Source organism: Manduca sexta, chromosome 2 (genome assembly GCF_014839805.1).
Source record: "Manduca sexta isolate Smith_Timp_Sample1 chromosome 2, JHU_Msex_v1.0, whole genome shotgun sequence".
In the NCBI taxonomy this organism is placed as follows: domain Eukaryota; kingdom Metazoa; phylum Arthropoda; class Insecta; order Lepidoptera; family Sphingidae; genus Manduca; species Manduca sexta.
Window position 1 is genome coordinate 1,554,134 of NC_051116.1, and position 18,169 is coordinate 1,572,302.

The 18,169-nt window shown below is 34.5% G+C and overlaps 2 protein-coding genes across 2 annotated transcripts in view; one reads left to right on the forward strand and one right to left on the reverse strand.

Moving 5' to 3' along the window:
• Positions 1-910: 910 nt before the first annotated feature.
• LOC115448715 lies at positions 911-12,807 on the reverse strand. The gene is made up of 11 exons (XM_030176241.2): positions 12,644-12,807; positions 12,148-12,383; positions 10,199-11,525; positions 9,560-9,741; positions 8,896-9,108; positions 7,184-8,374; positions 6,012-6,311; positions 4,745-5,077; positions 3,903-4,090; positions 3,173-3,298; positions 911-1,407 (listed from the first exon to the last, which is right to left on the reverse strand). Exons 1-11 carry the CDS (start codon positions 12,663-12,665, stop codon positions 1,134-1,136), a joined length of 4,392 nt encoding a protein of 1,463 aa, XP_030032101.2. The 5' UTR covers positions 12,666-12,807; the 3' UTR covers positions 911-1,133.
• A 1,611-nt stretch (positions 12,808-14,418) lies between these two features.
• The window catches only part of LOC115448719, a 29,199-nt gene continuing 25,448 nt past the window's right edge, over positions 14,419-18,169 (forward strand). Inside the window, exon 1 of the mRNA XM_037437705.1 lies at positions 14,419-14,699. Coding sequence (XP_037293602.1) covers positions 14,618-14,699 — 82 coding nt within the window. The 5' untranslated portion in view covers positions 14,419-14,617. The remainder of the gene's footprint in view (positions 14,700-18,169) is intronic.

Genomic DNA, 18,169 nt, shown 5'->3' on the forward strand with positions numbered 1-18,169 from the left:
AAAAATGTTACTAGATCTGATCTGCTCAATCGATTTTTGGTTTCCTTAACTTGTGTAAGTGAGCAAAAAAAAGGTAAATTAACTTACGTAATTTTTAAGCTAATATACTGATTGTAACAAAATTCCCCTAAATCTCGAAAGAAGGTATTTCACCCCACAACACGAATAACTTACTATGGGACCAACTTCCAAATCGTAAAATTAAACCGCTGCTCCATATATATTCATTGAGTCGTAATGTACAATTTAGTTCATTATTGAGGTAGGGCATTAGTATTTTAAGGTGGGGCATTAGCATTTTAAGGTGGGGCATTAGCATTTTAAGGTGGGGCATTGCCCCTCAATGCCCCCCCTAGCTACGGCCCTGGTGTTACTGGTAGTAAGCAACGGTTTTTGATCTGTTGTAGAACTCACTTGGTGCAAGCAACTTTACAAGAGTTAAAATTTGTTATTATAGGTGTTAAAACTAGGTCCACCACGTTGATTTTGTTAAATATTCATCTTTATAACTTACTAGTCTGGAATTAGTCCATGGAACTATTATTTGCTATGATTAATCTTCTCACAAAAACATACGACGCTGCCGCTCGTAACAGGTAGGTATAAGCTGTCCCACTGCTGGGCACGGGCCTCTTCTACTATCAATGTGGTTTAAGCCTTAGTCCACCATCTTGGCCTCGTGCAGCCTAGACTTAATATATTTTCAATTTTTTTTTAGAGAACGCATGTATGCAGGTTTCCTTGTAATGTTTCGAGCAACCCATAAATCAGAAACGTCAGAGGCGCCTGCCCTTGGCTCTGATCCTGTGGTCAACTAGGCTATAAGTATAAAAAGTGAAAATCTAGTTGGATGTACAATTATGATATACTTATTTTATTATTATTCATGATTCATAAAAATAAAAAGACATTTTTACTGTGAAGTATTTTATTATACCAAATTACATCAACCAGATCAAAAGTCTGGATTTTATTTTTTTAAACGTTGAAATAACAACGCGTTACAAGATTAATCTCCGAAAAATCCGGAAAAAATATCCTGCGAAAAATTGGTTTTGCCAAAAAAAATCATCCGGATTTTTATCTTCCGCCTTATGAAAGATTTCCGGATTCCGGAAAACCGGATAATCATTCTAAGCATTACCAACGTACTTATGATATTTTTTATACACATTATACATATTTGTCATTGTCATATGTCCCGCCGAGCCTGCCAAAGCTCGTTTTAAGAATGCCATAGCGTATGTATTATCGGACGCTTGTACTAGCAACACTATAGAATTTTCTAGATGTTTCCGGACCATCCGGGTGGGTGTGGTGCGCTCTAATAGTGAGCATATGTCGCCCACGGTGTAAGCTGCTATCCGGGAAACCTGTTTCTTCTGCTTGGATATTGATTGGGTTAATCTGAAAAGACGAATTTGTAAATACATATAAAAAACGAATCACCGTCCGATGGCGAGCATCAAGACAAGTCACCGGTGGTTTGTTTTTTTTGAGAGACTCTGTGGTTGTCACCCTGGGTACCCTGCTAACGGTGTACTGGCGTGCCCCCTGCGTAGCAACCACGGTGCCTCTTACAGAGCTTGGGGAGAGTCAGCGGTGGTTAGGGATACAAAGTGAGGAATCTCCTCGCAAAGCGTGCTGTGTCCAGCAATACTGCCTTATACATCTAGCTTGTGACTTAACAGCCAATTGAGAGCCCCTGGAGATGTTGGTCGAGGCTCCTTGGTGTCAACCCATGGACAGAAACGACAATCAGGACAATTAGTCGAAAACAACACGGTTTTACTCACGTTTAAAAAGTAGTCGGAATCGTCGACCAGTTTCGACCTATTGAGTGGTCATCCTCAGGAGCGAGTGCTAAGAGGACGTCGCGTCGCGGAGGCCTCTAGATCAGTGATCAGTGATCGATTTTAAATGTGAGTAAAACCGTGTTGTTTTCGACTAATTTAATATGTCTCGCGTAAGTTTTAATAATATTAATCAGGACAATAATTGTAGTCCACAGCCTAAATCTCAGTAAGATTGTTCAAGTCCCGAAGGGTCCATATAACCCGATTTCTACCGGCTTCCTTTTATGTAGTATCTAATTATCATCACGATTTGTAGACCGCATTTATGCATATAGTACGTATACGTAATGTTGGGTACCCTTTCGAAAAACTTTACCTTTCGCTTTGGCACCAGCCAAGTCTAAATATTTAGACATTTACATAGAATTTAAGAATATTCTATATTTATTATTATACTAATATAAATACTCAAATGTTAGTCTGTTATACTATCACGGTTAACAACTGAAACTAATTTTGATTAAATTCCATAAGGAGTAAGCATCAATACAAGAAAGGGCATTATGAGCCACTTATTTTTAATATTTTCACTACATTTCCCCTGAATGAATTAATAAGCTAATTGCTATGTATAATTAAATACTATTAGAATCCGGAGTTTTGATTAAAATAAAAAGAACTGTCATGGACTACAGTAATACATGCTATAATATTTTACCAACCAACCGACCAGCACTACTGTCAACAACCAACTGCCTCACTCAGTGTTTTTATAGAAGTGTCACAAAAGTATTTTTATTCCAACAATATATTTGATAATGTACATTGTAGCCAGTGTAGCTACTGGACATAATAAAACTTAACATCTCATGTCTCAGGATAGCGAGCGCAGTGGAATACCAAACAATACTTTGTAATTCAAGTTGTTGGTGTTTCTATTGTTTATGGGTCGTATCGCTTACTATCAGGCGAACGGTAAGTTTGTCTCGTCATTCAAATAATAATAATATCAGCCTTTTATTATATACTGTCCCATTTTTGGGCACGGGCCTCCTCTACTACTGAGAGGGACTAGGCCTTAGTCCACCACCCTGGCCTAGTGCGGATTGGTAGACTTCACACACCCTCGAAAATTCCTATAGAAATTTGTTCAGGTATGCAGGTTTCCACACGATGTTTTTCATTCACCGGTAAAGCAAGCGATAATTCACAAAGAATACACATATAATTTAGAAAAGTCAGAGGTGTGCTCTTGGGTTTTGAGCCTGCGGACATTCGTCTCGGCAGTCCGTTCCACAACCAACTAGGCTACCTGGCTACCTCATTGAAAGCAATAAAAAAAAAAACTTTCTATGCGTTTAAAATAAAACAATTACTTCTCAACATTATGCGCAGTCTCCGCCAGTCTATCTTCCACAGTCCTCTCCAGTTTAACCATAGATGTTGATTTCTCGCACAGTAATGTTACCAGCACTCTGTAACACTGCATGTAACACGGCCATCTGAAAATACAAACATAAAAGCACTTATGGCCATCGATATACGTACTACGCACAAGATCTGGCGTTTAGTTCATTATGTTCAACTCAAATGTACTGCAATCCGTACACCTGACTTGTATGATTTCAACATTGACAGCGTGTGGTTATGTACAGAGTGACGCTCATAATAAGAACTCGAATCTTAGTGTAAACCTGGACGTGAATAAAAAATATTAGGCAAATAAAGTGTTAAACAAATTGTTCAAGTGAATAAATAGGTTATAACAGTAACGATTTGGTTGCCACTTTAGTTCGGATTTTAAACAAATAGTTTATATGGACGTTCGTGTCTATAGAATATACATTAATGCTTTTGGCATAGTATTACTACTACTTATGGTATATATATTTTCATTGGTTGTTAGATTCTGCATTTTTTTATATATGCATGGCAAAATTATCTCTCTGGACTTGATGGTAAGTGATGGGAATGTGGAGTGACGAGAGATTACTCCTCGATAGTCGACACAATTATGCCGGCCTGTTGAATACCTATCTCTAAAAGTATTGCACCAATACCTTACCACTGGCTTAGGATAATGAGAATAATTATTAAAATACACACCTGTCTTCTAACATTTCTTTTCTAGCTGCGAGCAAACCGTTCAAAACCCCCACGCATGCGTTGTAAAGTTCAAAAAATGCCGTCCAGGATAGTTCGCACGAAACATTATCACGTTTATCCCCCAATATATAATGGTACATGTGTTGGAGACAGAAAACGCTGTCTATGAACTTGTAGTCTATGCTCATCTGAAAACAAAGAGGTCCATATATCACACTGACATAATTTTAAAATAGGTTCATAAGTATTTTTAAAAAAAAAGTTACACCGCGTTCAAAAACTACAAAAAAAATTTTTTTTTTATTGCTTTGAATGACGAGACCAGCTTGCCGTTCGTTTGATGGTAAGCGATACGACCGCCCATAAACAGTAGAAACACTAACACCTTGAATTACAAAGTAAAGTTTTGTATTCCACTGCGCTCGACATCCTGAGACATGAGATGTTGAGTCTCATTATGTCCAGTAGTAACACTGGCTACAATGTTTTTTAAACCGGAACACAACAGTGACTACACACTATTGCTTGGCGACAGAAATAGACATAGCGGTGGTCCTAACCAGGCGGACTCTCACATATGAGAGACCTACCTATATATACTGGTTACCAATTTTGGAGGCAGTGTTTAAAATTAAACATTGGTTTCGTATGTTCATGTATTTATCTAGTTTAGCTAGCAATTTTAAATAGTCACTGATGCATGTTCAATTGAATTCAATGAATTAAAATAACTTTCAAGAAACCATGTACACTACAGTCAGACAAATCAATTGTATCTACTCTCACATACGATAAACTTAATAAGTATGTGTGCAATCTACCAAAAAAATACACCAAATTACCTTTTTCGAAGCAAAAATTAATTCCGTGAGCATATCTAAATAAATTTTGAGATATTCACAAACTTTATCATCAATCTTGAACACTTTATGTGAAAACTCATCTTCGGTGTACAATTTAACCTTCTTCCTTTTCTTGGTAGGAATGTAGTTAATTTCGTAGTGTTGCCTGATCCAAAATCTCAAATTCATACAAGTTCGATGCATTAATTTCGTAAGGGCAACACATTTGGGACCAACTATATTGGCCTTTAGACATTGGCTCCAAACATATTTGGCAACGTTTAGAGATATTTTGTTCGAGTTAAATGCTTCTTTGATTATGTCGGCGGGTTTCTGAAATATTTAATTAATACATTTTATTGATAAACTAGCTATTGCTCGCTGTTTTACCCGCTTGAAGGAATTTTTCGGGATAAAAGTCTCGCTATATATTTTCTCGGGAAAGAAAGTAGACATAAACTTCCCAGGGTCTTAAACTATCTCCATACCAAATTTCATAAAAATACGTTCAGTAGATTTTGAGAAAATCGATAACATACATACAGAAAAGGGGACTGCTCACATATCCGCAAGGGTTATTTTAACACAATAGAAAGTCCATTGAATGGTATATTATGAAGGACAAAAAGTAATTTATGTGTGACCAAGATCTATTTTTCTCTGTTTAGGCGTGTTAACAAGTACCCAATAATCTTCACAAACTTACATTAAAAATATTACCAGGATAGTATAACGATTAGTAGAATAGTAGGATCATCATTTGCTATAAACAACCATATCATATTTAGATAGAAAAAGAAAATAGACAACCACTATCTTTCTCTCAAAGGAATCTGTTCAGTGTCATTGCGATAGAAGGGCTCTATATAATATTTTTGCGGGCCTTTTAAAGCAGTGCGAACTTTTGCGTCTTAGTTTAATGTAGTTATGGTCCAAGAGGGCTCTAAAGCTCTGGGTCCACTCTTGCTTTATATACACATCACACATTTATGCCCGGAGGGATATGCAAAGGCGCAACCAGGTCACCCACTTTTAGCCAAATGTGTTCCGTCCCATGATGTGATAGGGGAAAAAATCGCGATATCGGGCACAAATTCCTGACTCTGGCTGATACTGAGCAGAAAATGTCAAACATCGCTGCCCAACCCGGGATTCGATCCCAGGACCTGAGCGCTGTCGTACATCGCAAGCAGTACAACTACGCCGAGGCAGTCCTGCTTTATTTCATTCCTTAAACCGGTATATAGCTAATTTTATAACATCTCACCTCCAAAACGACGAGCGTAGTCAGATCCCCAACAAATGTCGCCACAAAACAATCCACGCTTGACAATTCACACAGATATTTCAACGTGACTGCCATTTCTTCCACATTAACACGTCTATTTTCATACATTATAATCAATCTCGATTTGACACTGCGCCATATTTTAACGAACATTTCATCTCTGTTTTTGAATAAGTCGTGCATTTCTAATTTTTTTATGTGCCGCAGAGGTATGTTTAGGAGTTGTAGAGATGCTTCGACGTGCTGTGGTTTTGATACCGGGTTTTTGATGCATTGGAGCTGTAAAAATGTATATGATTATTATATAGCCTTCCTCCATAAATAGGCGATTTAACAGTGAAATAATTTTTCAATTAAAACCAGTAGATCCTGAGATTAGTCCGTTCAAACAAACAAACTCTTCAGCTTTATATAATAGTATAGAGTATAAGAGTATATATAAGAAGACTAGTATGAAACTTATGGTAGTTTAATCGTTGTTTACTGGCTATTGTGGATGTTAGGTAGTATGGCATACTTGTATATATCAATTCTATATCGTGTATATACAAACATCTTGCCTTTACCCCGAAGGGGTAAGCAGAAGTGCAACTAGGGCACTTATTTCGCCAAGTGTGTTTCGTGGTATGATGTGATAGAGGGGGGGGGGGGCTATCGCAATATCGGGAATAAATTCCTGATTTTGACATGATAGTGAGCAGAAAAACCCAAATATCATTTTGCCCGACCCGGGATTCGAACCCAGGACCTCAGTGCAATGGTCGCACCGTGCACGCTATACAACTATGCCACCGAGGCATGCTATATTATTTTAAAATCCTTATAATAATTATAAAATTTAAATTAGGTACAACTTGCTTGTGACTACTCGTGATTTTTTTTTCTCAGTATACAAGTCCACCGTGTATTTTCTAGGATAAAATGTAGCCTATATGTGGGTGCAAGACATGTCCCAACTGTGTGTCAAATTAAATAAAAATCTGTTAAGGTTTGCGCTTGTTTGTAACATATGTCCAAACCATTCAACATCGTTTTAAAATTGCGTATTTATAATATTAAATAAGTAAGATGTGGCAGTGTCCATAAAAAAATAAGCGCTAAGAGACAATCAAACATAATTACAGCTTTGTAATATTAGTATGTACACTTACAGCATTTTGGACGAAGAACTCCAAAGAATCCCATGCAAAAGATAAATTTTTAATTTCATCATCGTCATTTGTTTCGAAAAACTTGGAAAGTGTGAGCGAATATGCCGCCATAGCCTTCAGTGTTGCCATATTCGTCTCAGTTTCTACCATAGTATGATCAGTGTTGCCAGCCTTTCCATAGGCACTAAAGTCAATATTTTTAAAAGATAGAACCAATTTTCTCTGTAATTGTTCTTGTAATTCGGCTAATATTGATCTGTGGACGCTTGCTGTGATAGCTTTTTTCTGTTTCACTATCAAAGGCAGTATTAAACAAATAATTTGAAATACAGAATTGTTGAATACATCTATTCCGATACAGTCTGTTATTTTATTACTTAAAATTATTTTAACTATATTCTTCACTATATTACTGTCGGTTCTTACTCTTTTTACTGCTGATTCTAACATATTCCTTATAACCAGCATATTATTTGATGTTTTTATTGTAAGTGTTAGCAGATTTAGCATTTTATCATCGTCAAATGAAAAGATGTACTCTACAGGGAATATTTGATATAGATCCGGAGGTTGCAAGCTCAATTCGTATATACTTTGAAGTATATTATCTGCTTGGCGTCGGACTTTTTTTACCTGACAATATTTCTTTATTGCCAGCAGCAAGAAAATTATTACCAATTGGTAGTTTTCTTCCAGGTACGGAACTTGTAACTTTTGTATCAAATCGAGACTATGTTTAATTATCTCATGATTTTCTGTCATTTTAATTCCTTCAAAATAATCCTTCATGTTGTTTTCTTTTGCAAAAGACGCCATTGTAAAATCCTGTTTACTCAAACTTTTGGTCAAAGATTCACAATTTTCGAAACATTTTGTGATATTCTTTGCCGTTTCCAAAACTAATGCATTTATTAGCATTCTGTTATTAACTATGGCTTCAGTTTTAAATACCCCCGTTTCTAAATTATTCAAATACATTTTGAACAGACTTTTTGCGACTTGCTTATATTGTGATTTGTCTAAATTGTCAAAAAATGCTGTGGTATAATAATCAGTGTTATTTAAAACATCCGGGTTTGAGGACAAATCTTTTATTAAATGAGTTTTCGTTGAATGAACATCAGTGTTTACTGATTCATTTTTAATGGACATCAATTCCATTGCCATAGTTTTTACTATGAGTAAATTATTCTGAAATGTATGAAAATTTTTGTTAAATTTAAGTACTAAACCATTATAGTTTACAAAGCATGTAGTATCAGGCTTATAGATGTCGCTTAACAAGTAAACTATAGTGTGGTAGGCAAAAGTTTTATGATTTTTCAATCGTTTGGATGACACTTCTACAAGCGATGGGTTAAGTTTGTCGAAAGTTATAATTGAGGAGCCACAATTCCTAGTCTTGAAAACAAAAGTGCTTGCTTGCAAATGAAATAATTTATTCGAATATGCAAAATGTGCAAATGCAGACAAATTTAACTCTACCATCAGTTCGGAAAGCAGTTTCCAACAAAGAAAATTGGGTAAGAAAACTTTAGTGTTACTCTTTTTAAAATCAGTTTAAAGTTACAGAGTAGGTACAGTTTAATACAAAAATCTTATTTTTAGTTGCTTGGGACAAAATATAATTTTTGGGGAGTCATTTTTGAATTATTTTGTGATTCTTTGGAGGACTTATAATACTTCTTGAACATGAAATAATAATAACTTACCAAAATCAGTACTATTTCGTCATCTTTTACATTTGAAGTTAAATCAATCCACTGCTGCTTAGTAAAGCACGGTACTAGTACAGTGAAATCGAATATATCTGAATCGATTGTATTCGTCATATCGATTTTAATGGTACTGTAATTCATGTTGAGAAGTTTCAATTGTGAATATCCGAGACATAGTTTCAGAAATGATTTAATTAATGGAGGGTTCTGAAATAGAATGTTATTTGAGATTAAATTTTGCTTCTACATACATACATAATGGCACAGGTTTTTCACTTTTCAGGGGTTGGTAGAGTCACACATTTGGTCAACTATGTTAGGTTCACGGGAAAGGGGATGAACAATGTGACAATTCGAGACTAAATTCTGACACTGAAGAGAAAAACTCAATACAATTTTGCCCATTTTGGGGCTCGAATCTTATACCAGAGCACGGCAGTTCCTCCATCAACGCAATACAACTATATCGCCAAGGTATATTATTACAACTCATAAAAATCACCAGCACATCACATTTGGCTGTTTATGGAACTCATCATTTTTTTCATCTTTCTCCTATTAAAATTATAAAAAATGCTCACGATATGACATATATGAGATATGGACAATTAAAAAAAACAGTCTAATTTAAATAAAAATAAAATATAAAAATACTTACATAACTAAGTTTTAATATACATTCGCCAAATTTTTTTATGCATTCATTTTCAAACTTATTGTAGGCGTTCCAGAAATCTTGCGCGATCTGCAACGGGACCGCATGGTCCGCCATTTTGTTGTGTCGGAAGAACGAGGACAAGATGGCTGACAGCACTTCCGCTAGAGTTATTATAGATGGACCTGAAAATTTAGTTACTATGTTGTAAATATGGAATTTTTAATACAACTTTTCAAAAATAAATTTAATAGCTGTTTTATAATTTTATTATTTTTTAACATATGCGCAAAGCTTAACTATGTGAATAACGACACTGAAAAAAAAATTGAATAAATTGGTAAAAAGTAAAAAGGATTAAATTAAAACCTTTTGGCTGAATGGGACCCAATTTACACTCACACCATGATATTTAGGATGATGCATAAGTTATTTTGCAATTCTTGTTTTTTATTTTATTCTTTTATGTGTTGAGATGTTAGTGTGATTCTACTTTATTTTGTTTGTGTCATGGTGTTGTATGCATGTGTATGTGTTGATGCCAATAAATATTTTGGAATTGTATATTTGTAAATTAATTTATAAAATATTTTTATTAAAGAGTTGTTTAAATATATTATGTCGCTTAACAACTATACTTACTCACAAACCCTTCTTCAAGCATCATAAGACAATGCTCATCGAAATTCTTCTGAAATGTCTCTAAAAGTTCTTTATTTTGCCGGAACATCAACTCACAAGTTAATTTACCATACATTTCCACACATTCATCAGGAAGTATATCATTGCCTGTTATTATTTTATTTCTAAGTTTATCGTCTATATTTCCAGCGTCGGTTGACTGTTGTAACATCTGTTTCAATTCAAACTGTTCAGTATTGCAAGCCTCCAAAATTGTTTTTACGAATGGTAGAATATTATTTAAAAATAATGTTCCACGGCTCAGTTTGAACAAAATTTCTAGAAGACAATTCATCATTTCTGTATAAGAAGATTTTATTTTTGAATTATTTTTTTTCGCTGCCATTATTGGCGGTAGAATGTCATTCATTTTCTGTTCAATTAACATGGGATCTAGTTTTAATGACGTTTTTATTATTTCCAATGTTGTTTTTTCCAGTTTCCCTTGAAGTTTTAGCTGGCCCATCATCACCACTTGGAGGAATGACATGAAATTCTTCTTAATTTCGACTTTGGATATTTTTTCTCCAAAAGTATCAGTCAGTCGCACACTTATATCTGCCTCATTTTCTAACAATATTTCGAGCATGTTCAAAAATAGATTCCTTTTAACTTTTTCGTCGTTATTATCAAAGTTTAATGGAGTGATATTCATTGCAGGAATGATATAATTTTGCGGCATGTTTAAAAAGTTTGCCACCATGATGTAGAATGCGAAAATAATTTGGCTTTCACTACGAAAAGAGCATACAAATACATCAATGAAATCTCTTATGAATTTTTCATTTTTTTCACTTCTATATTTAGAAAACTCGAATAAAGCATTCATGATTTTTAAAACTGATTGGATATTATCTCCTTTCTCAGCTATCAATTCATCAATATTGTCTTTTCTTATTAAAGTCTGGAGGTAACTTATATAAAAAGTTTTTTTACTTATCGGAAAAAGTATGTTTTTAAACACATCTATGACATTTTTTCTGCAATCAGTATCTAAATACGAAAACAGAGTTTCCAGATTTCCTTCTTGGAGTATTTTTATTATAAATACAAGTTTCTTCTTGCATTCTTTGTAATATTTTGTCATGTTATCAAATATTCTATTGCAAAGAGTCACATCTGTTACAAATTCTCCTCTTAAACATTGGAGTAGAGCGATAATGATTGTCAAGTAGTCATCTATTTGATGACTTAATTGATTTGATATTTTTGGATTCTCCAAAAACATCACTATGTTATGCATGTCATTTTTTTGAAGTAGAGTCTTTTGAACATATTGTGATACTATCTGAAAAAACACATACAGTTCACATTAAGATATGATTAAAAATATTATGGAGGTCTGTAATTTCAAAAAGAGTGAATTAGGGATGTCATTATGATATAGTGGGTTAAGTCATGTACGTCAAAGTCACAAATTTATACCAGGAAAGGTCATTATATGGATAGAGTTCTAAGTAACATGTAGTGGAAGTATAAAAACATAAACAATCTCTCCCTTGCTACTATAACCTGCTTTCGCGGGAAGAATCAGGAGAGATGGCTAGTATAAATAAAAATAAAAACAAAATTACAAGTTTCAATACCAGCAGAAGTACTATAATGATTTCCTCTTTTTTATTTTCTGATAGTATTATATTCGAAATTGAATTACATGTTTATTTTTGTTTATATACAAACAGACATAACACCTTTATTACCAAAGAGGTATGCAAAGGTGCAACCAGGACACTTTGTGCCAAGTGTGCTGCTTCCATGATGTGATAGGAGACAACCTATTGCTATATGGGTCGGAAAATTTCAGACTCCAAGTTGATAATGAGCACAAAGGCCCGATATCATTTTGCCCAACCCGGTACCAGGCACTCATGAAAGCATAAGAATGTTTGATAAGTTAAATAACTACATACCTTTACTAAATGAATCTTTAACTCACTAGTCAGTTCGTCACAATCATTAAGCCAAAGTAACACATTCCTCAACTCCGTGCTTGTTAGAGAGTTGTTTTGTGTCAAAGTCAGCAGCCATAGACCAACGATTCTCTCCTTTGGTGCGGTTGGGAAGTGGTTTGAATGAATAATGTTTTTCGCTAAACATAACCTTTTTGGCAAAGGTGTTGCGTCTTCGTCCAAACGACGCTTTAATTCTGTAATGAGTAAAATGGAACTTTAATGTCGGAATTTAAATACAAGAACAAAAATAGTTTTGTACTGATTATGGTATCTATTTTGATTTTTAAAATACTTTCTCCTAACATAAACAATTATTGCACTAAATTATTATAGTTTGTAATATAAGTTAATTTCTTTTTTAATCGCATTTCATGTAAATTATCATAATATTTTATACTTTTTTGAGGTTATATTATTTTAATATGAAAATACGGTTTGCTGGTTATTTACTTACCCGTCAGTGGATTCAACGACATTTTATAGTTAATTTCAAATAAAATGTTATAAGAATACAACAAGTTTTCATTTAATTAAAACTTAAAAACCATATTATCGTCACATGTATTTTGTTGACATAAATTTACGTTTTGTTTTTGCATTGATTTGTCAATTGTCAATGTCATTTTATGAAAATGACCATTGAAAATGACATTTAATTTACTTTAGTCGTTATTATTGCAAAGGAAAGTAAAACCGTAAAGCCTTTAATAAGTAAAGATTATGAGTTTGGTCGAAATAGCTTCGTCTTCTTTTAGGATTCTCTTTTCTGAAAAAGTTATGACTCTATTGAGTCATATCTTTTAGTAACATAATTTTTTTTTGCTGGTGGTAGGATATATTTGATATCCTTCCGGATAGCGAACACAAGGTTTAAAACGTGCCATAGTGGCCCACGTAAGTATGTTGCGTTCCGGCATCAGCTTGTGTATGTATATTCGGTTCCAACAGGCTGGCATAATTGTGTCGACTGTTGAGGGGCAGTCATCTCTCGTCAATCGATATTCTATTGGACCCCGCTCTATTTACCATCAGGTCCAGTGGGGTTACTTTGCTGTGTCCGTATAAAAAAAAAACTGTTCAGTCACTTGAGAAAACGTAGACTAATATCTCTGACATATATCTCGGATACCTGATTTCTGTTTTTCAGCCTTTGGAAATATACTGCTGAACATAGGCTTTCCCTAAAAATATACTGACTTATAGTTCAGATGATGTGCTCAGCAGTGGGCAAGTATATAATACAGGGCTGATATTATATTATAGTTCAGATTAATCTCTGGATATTACGCATACTTACCTACAGCCCGAGCCATAACATAGGAACGAGCAAATTATATTTATATCAACAAAGTCCTTTAAGTAGCATTGGTTCGAATTGGATATTTTTTCACTGGCACCAAGAAACGTTTATTTCCTTTTATGCTGGGAAAGTCTTTCTAAAATTCCTCGTCAATTCCGGAAGCCGAGGTGGAATAGATTCCGGCTTACGTTCCAAGCCGGTATATCGACCAAAACCTCTTGCTAACCTTATACATATGAGAAGTGGCTCTATGATACCGTGAAGTTTTATGTACCCACCTACCCTCAATTACTACTGAAACCTCCTCTGCTACACCGCAACATAACGTCGTTTTTAGTTCTCATTACAAACAAATAGGAAGGATCTCCCCACGATCCACGATAGTTGCTACCAACTCATATACGTCAGGCATTGTCTTAGCAAGCGTTTAGCTTTCAGTGTAAATATTTCGTGTGACTTCAAAGAATCCGTTACACGACTTTTTCGATTCGCAGAATTGAGTTGTTCTTCTACGCCCCTTTTTCATAGCGTTGTACTACCAAGATGAATTGTTCTGAAACTGAAAAAAAAAGGAATGGTCCTTTTCTTGGGTTTTTCATTTCAATCATCAGACTTTAGACAATTTACTCATAACTTAATGTAATTTATAATAATCGCAAATTACATATTCCAAGCGTTCGTCTTGATTAAACTATTAATACACGTGGGTTGAAATTTTGATTAACCCGTTGCAAATGTCATCCAAACATACAGCAAATGAATGAGCAGAATAGATTCATTCATAAGAGATGTCTGCCATTTTGGAACGAGGCGCAAATGTGGATCGGACGATCATGATGCGCTCGGCGAAATAGGCCAAGGAAAAAAATTGCGCATGCTCGAAAGAATTGATTTTCTCTCATAATGACGTCACAAAATGTCCGCCGTTCAAGTCGCTCGGTATAAAAACTAAAAAATAACATTCCTCTTCAGTTTTATCTTAAAACACCGGCAGATGTTACTAAATCCAAATCATTCTTCGCGGTGACTCCTAAACAACAATATTATTTAACATTAACGTATAAATGGTATAGGAGCGAAGTCGCGTCGTGTTTAGCTGAGTGATACGGTAGCTAAGGAGATCGCAAAATGGTTTATCGCATTGTACAGAAGAATTTTTTTACAATTTCCAACTTAATGACGACTACGCTGGTGAAACTTCTATGCCTACGTGAGTATTTTGAATACTGTGTATTTTTCTTAATATTTTTTTTTATCTGTATTGCAAGGTTTATAAAAAAATTAATAATTCTCTGTTCCGATTTTATATTTTTAATAATTAAAGTCAAATGGCTTGCTTTTAATTTAATTATAATTAAAGATTTAAATACGGTATAATATTATGTATGTTCATAATATGTACCTAATGTACCTAATATTTTTTATTTAGGATAATATAATCCATAATTTACAAGAAGCTTCATAGTTCAATAAATTAAGTAATTATATGAGAACTTATTCGCTTATTGTTTTTTTATTCGGGTCAGAAAGCGTTTAAAAATATATTTAGGAATATTATATTATTATAATTTAGTTGTTAAGTTACTTTTAAAATGAAAAACATTTTGGGCTGAAGTTTTAAAGAAAAATAAGTTATTTGATAATTACTATAAAAAATGTTTTGATTTTCATTTATTTCTTTTATGGACGACAATTAGCTTCTTTACGTATTTTATTTGTCGATGAAAAAGGATTTGGATACTAAAAACTACAATAAATGGAAAGGATATCAATTCGAATGGTTTCTACAATGGAATATGGGTGGTAGGAAACAGGAAGCAGTGATTGGAATTGTTCTATAGAGGCCATTTTTTTTAAATCGAGCTTCTATTTAAAAGAAGATTAATATGGTCAAAAAGAATTTAATGATTATTGATGGACCCATTCTTGAACATTAAGCCGGTATATTAAAAAAAGTATTTTCCTTAAGTGCATAAAAGTAAGAAAAAATATATCAACTATAATAAAAGGGATTGATGTCTACGGTTGAACATAGTCGCCTCATGCGCCTTTTTGGCGTCTATTTAACCTTAAAATATAACACGGTATTAATAATTATTTTCTATTGATTTTTTTTATTGCTTTGTATGATGAGATGGGCTTGCCGTTCACCTGACGGTAAGCGATACGACTGCCTATAAACAGTAACACCATAAAAGGTAAAAACAACATCCAATAACTTGAATTGCAAAGCATTGTTAGGTATTCCATTTCTCTCGCCATCCTGAGATATGAGATATTAAGTCTTATTATGTTCAGTAGTTACACTTGCTACAATGTCCTTCAAACCGGAACACAACAGTGACTACACACTACTGCTTGACGGCAGAAATAAGCGTTGTGGTAGTATCAAGGCAGGCGGAATTTGACATATGAGAGACCTACCAGTGCTCCAGAGTCCTAGTTGAAAATAAGTGTAGTTTTTTGTGTATAGTCTAAAAGTTTCGTGTTATGTATTAGGTATAGTCAGGGTCCTTATTTCGTCTACTGAGGTGACTACGTCTTCTTGCATTCACGGGCGGTTTAATCGATTGACATAAAAGCTGACAGATGACCTCATAAAAGTCGCGAGAGATCGGTGAATGCGAGCTGCTTCCAATAGGGCGATCTGCAAATTTTTGGGGGAGGTCCATATTGGACATTCAGCAGTGGACATCCTGCGGTTGATGATGATGAATCGATGAACAGCTTTGATGGCCGTATAGGTAAGAGTCAAAAGAATAAAAAAATCACATATTTACCTATCCGGCTATCAAAGCTCTCATTCGATTTTAATTGCAAAAATACTGATATGCTCTTGTAGACGGAACAGGGCTCTTGACTAATATGTATTCATATGTTTATCTTTAGTTTTGTTTCTGTGCTGTATGCACTATTACTGTCGTCTAGCGACAATGACCAAATAAAAATATTTTCTTTCTTTATTTCTAAAAATAGGTTGTTTCGTCATGCTATCTTTTCCAGAGTTCAGACGTATGTACATTCAGTACAATAGTAAGATATTGACAAAAAGGATTTTATAAATAGCACGGAAAGGTGATTTAATTGCACCTGGTATTAAAATATCAACAAGATTTTAAGGAATTAGGCCTGTCAAATAAATTCTTTATGTTCCGCTTGAAGGTAACCAATGGTAGAATTATACTTTGATGTTTTAAGTTCCAAACAAATCAATTAAAGTTTCAAAACGTTTAATTGAATATGAATCGTTACTATCTTATTGATAATAATAATCCCTTCTAGCCGAAATTCCGCCATGGCCAATTTCAACGGAGATCAGCCAGGTATGTAGGAGATATTATAGTGCACAAGTGTGTTTGCAATACAAAGCACTCTCTGTTCCTTGACTCTCACAGTCTGGTGAGACGGTAAACCGACATGACCGGAGAGAGATCAGGCGCAGGACCAACGGCGTTACGTGTTTTCTGCACGGTGGTACCACACTGCTAAATTCCCGACTCCGAGCTGCAATTAAGTAATTATTAAGATAGAGGAACTAGTCTCGATGGTTTTGGCTTGACTCCGGATTCGAACCCAGAACCCCAGCGCAAGTCATACTCGCGTTCTCAATAGAACTACGCCACCGAGGCCCTCATTTTATAGATAGGTATTTCTTTTATTAGGATAAGTCACCCGAATCGTCTGAAGTAGTTCATCTTTTTAACATAATTGAGATTTGAGACATAATTATTGGGGTTACTTAAATCTTCCATATTCTGTTAAATAAATACATTACTATTAAGTTATGAATAAACCTGTTTCAAGTTCTAACGTAGTTTTATTTTCTATTTGGTTTAAGTAGATTTTTACAATGTCCTAGTCAAGTTTGATAGATTGACTACCGACAGTAAGTTTATGAAGATAGTAAAATTGATGATTAATGTAATTTTCTTTCTCCAGTGGAGCAATTTTCGGGCTTTGGAGTTCGAAAAGATCTCAGTCTAGAACATTTTTCAAATAAAATTAATGATTTCTTATGTTTACGCGAATGTACATTAAAATTAAAGATTTTTTTTTGGATTTTATAGATTTTATAGTCCCTCCGTGACCACGAAGGATGCAAAGCCTTTTAATGCAAGTTCGTTTTGAATAAAATTAAGTTAGAAATTTAAGTTGTATCACCGACATATTATCTCGTATGTTGGCTGTTTGAATTATTTTTGATTGGTAGAACCTTAAAAACGTAAATGTCAAACCATATCAAACGTCAAACTAACGCAGTGTCTATTAATGACACGACCTTTTTAATAATTCGTTATAACTTAAAAAAAAGTTTTTTTTTGTTACCTATATATGCTAGACAAAGTGACTCCACTGCATCTGATGGTAAGTGGAGTGGGGTCCAATAGAATGTCGACTGACGAGAGATGCTTATCCCTCGACAGTAGACATGATTTTGCCGGTATCTTGGAATCGGATATACACAGGCTGATCCCGGAACGCGACACACTTACGTTAGCCACTATGGCGGATTTTAACACTTTGTGTACGGTGGTCGCTATCCGGGCGAATATAAAATATATTCCATCTCTGCAATACCTACGCTGTTTCGATTCCTTTTCCACAATTTGTATTTGTTATTACGTAAAACAAAATCAGGAATAAAATATTGAGAGCGGACATAATTGAATGTTTCGTTGC

Coding starts and splice junctions, on each gene's coding strand:
- LOC115448715 (XM_030176241.2), bottom strand. CDS start 12,665: ATGTCGTTGAATCCACTGACGG. Junction 9,742..10,198: donor GCTTGAAGAAGGGTTTGTGA/GTAAGTATAGTT, acceptor CTAAATTTTCAG/GTCCATCTATAATAACTCTA. Junction 8,375..8,895: donor ACGAAATAGTACTGATTTTG/GTAAGTTATTAT, acceptor CATACATTTCAG/AATAATTTACTCATAGTAAA.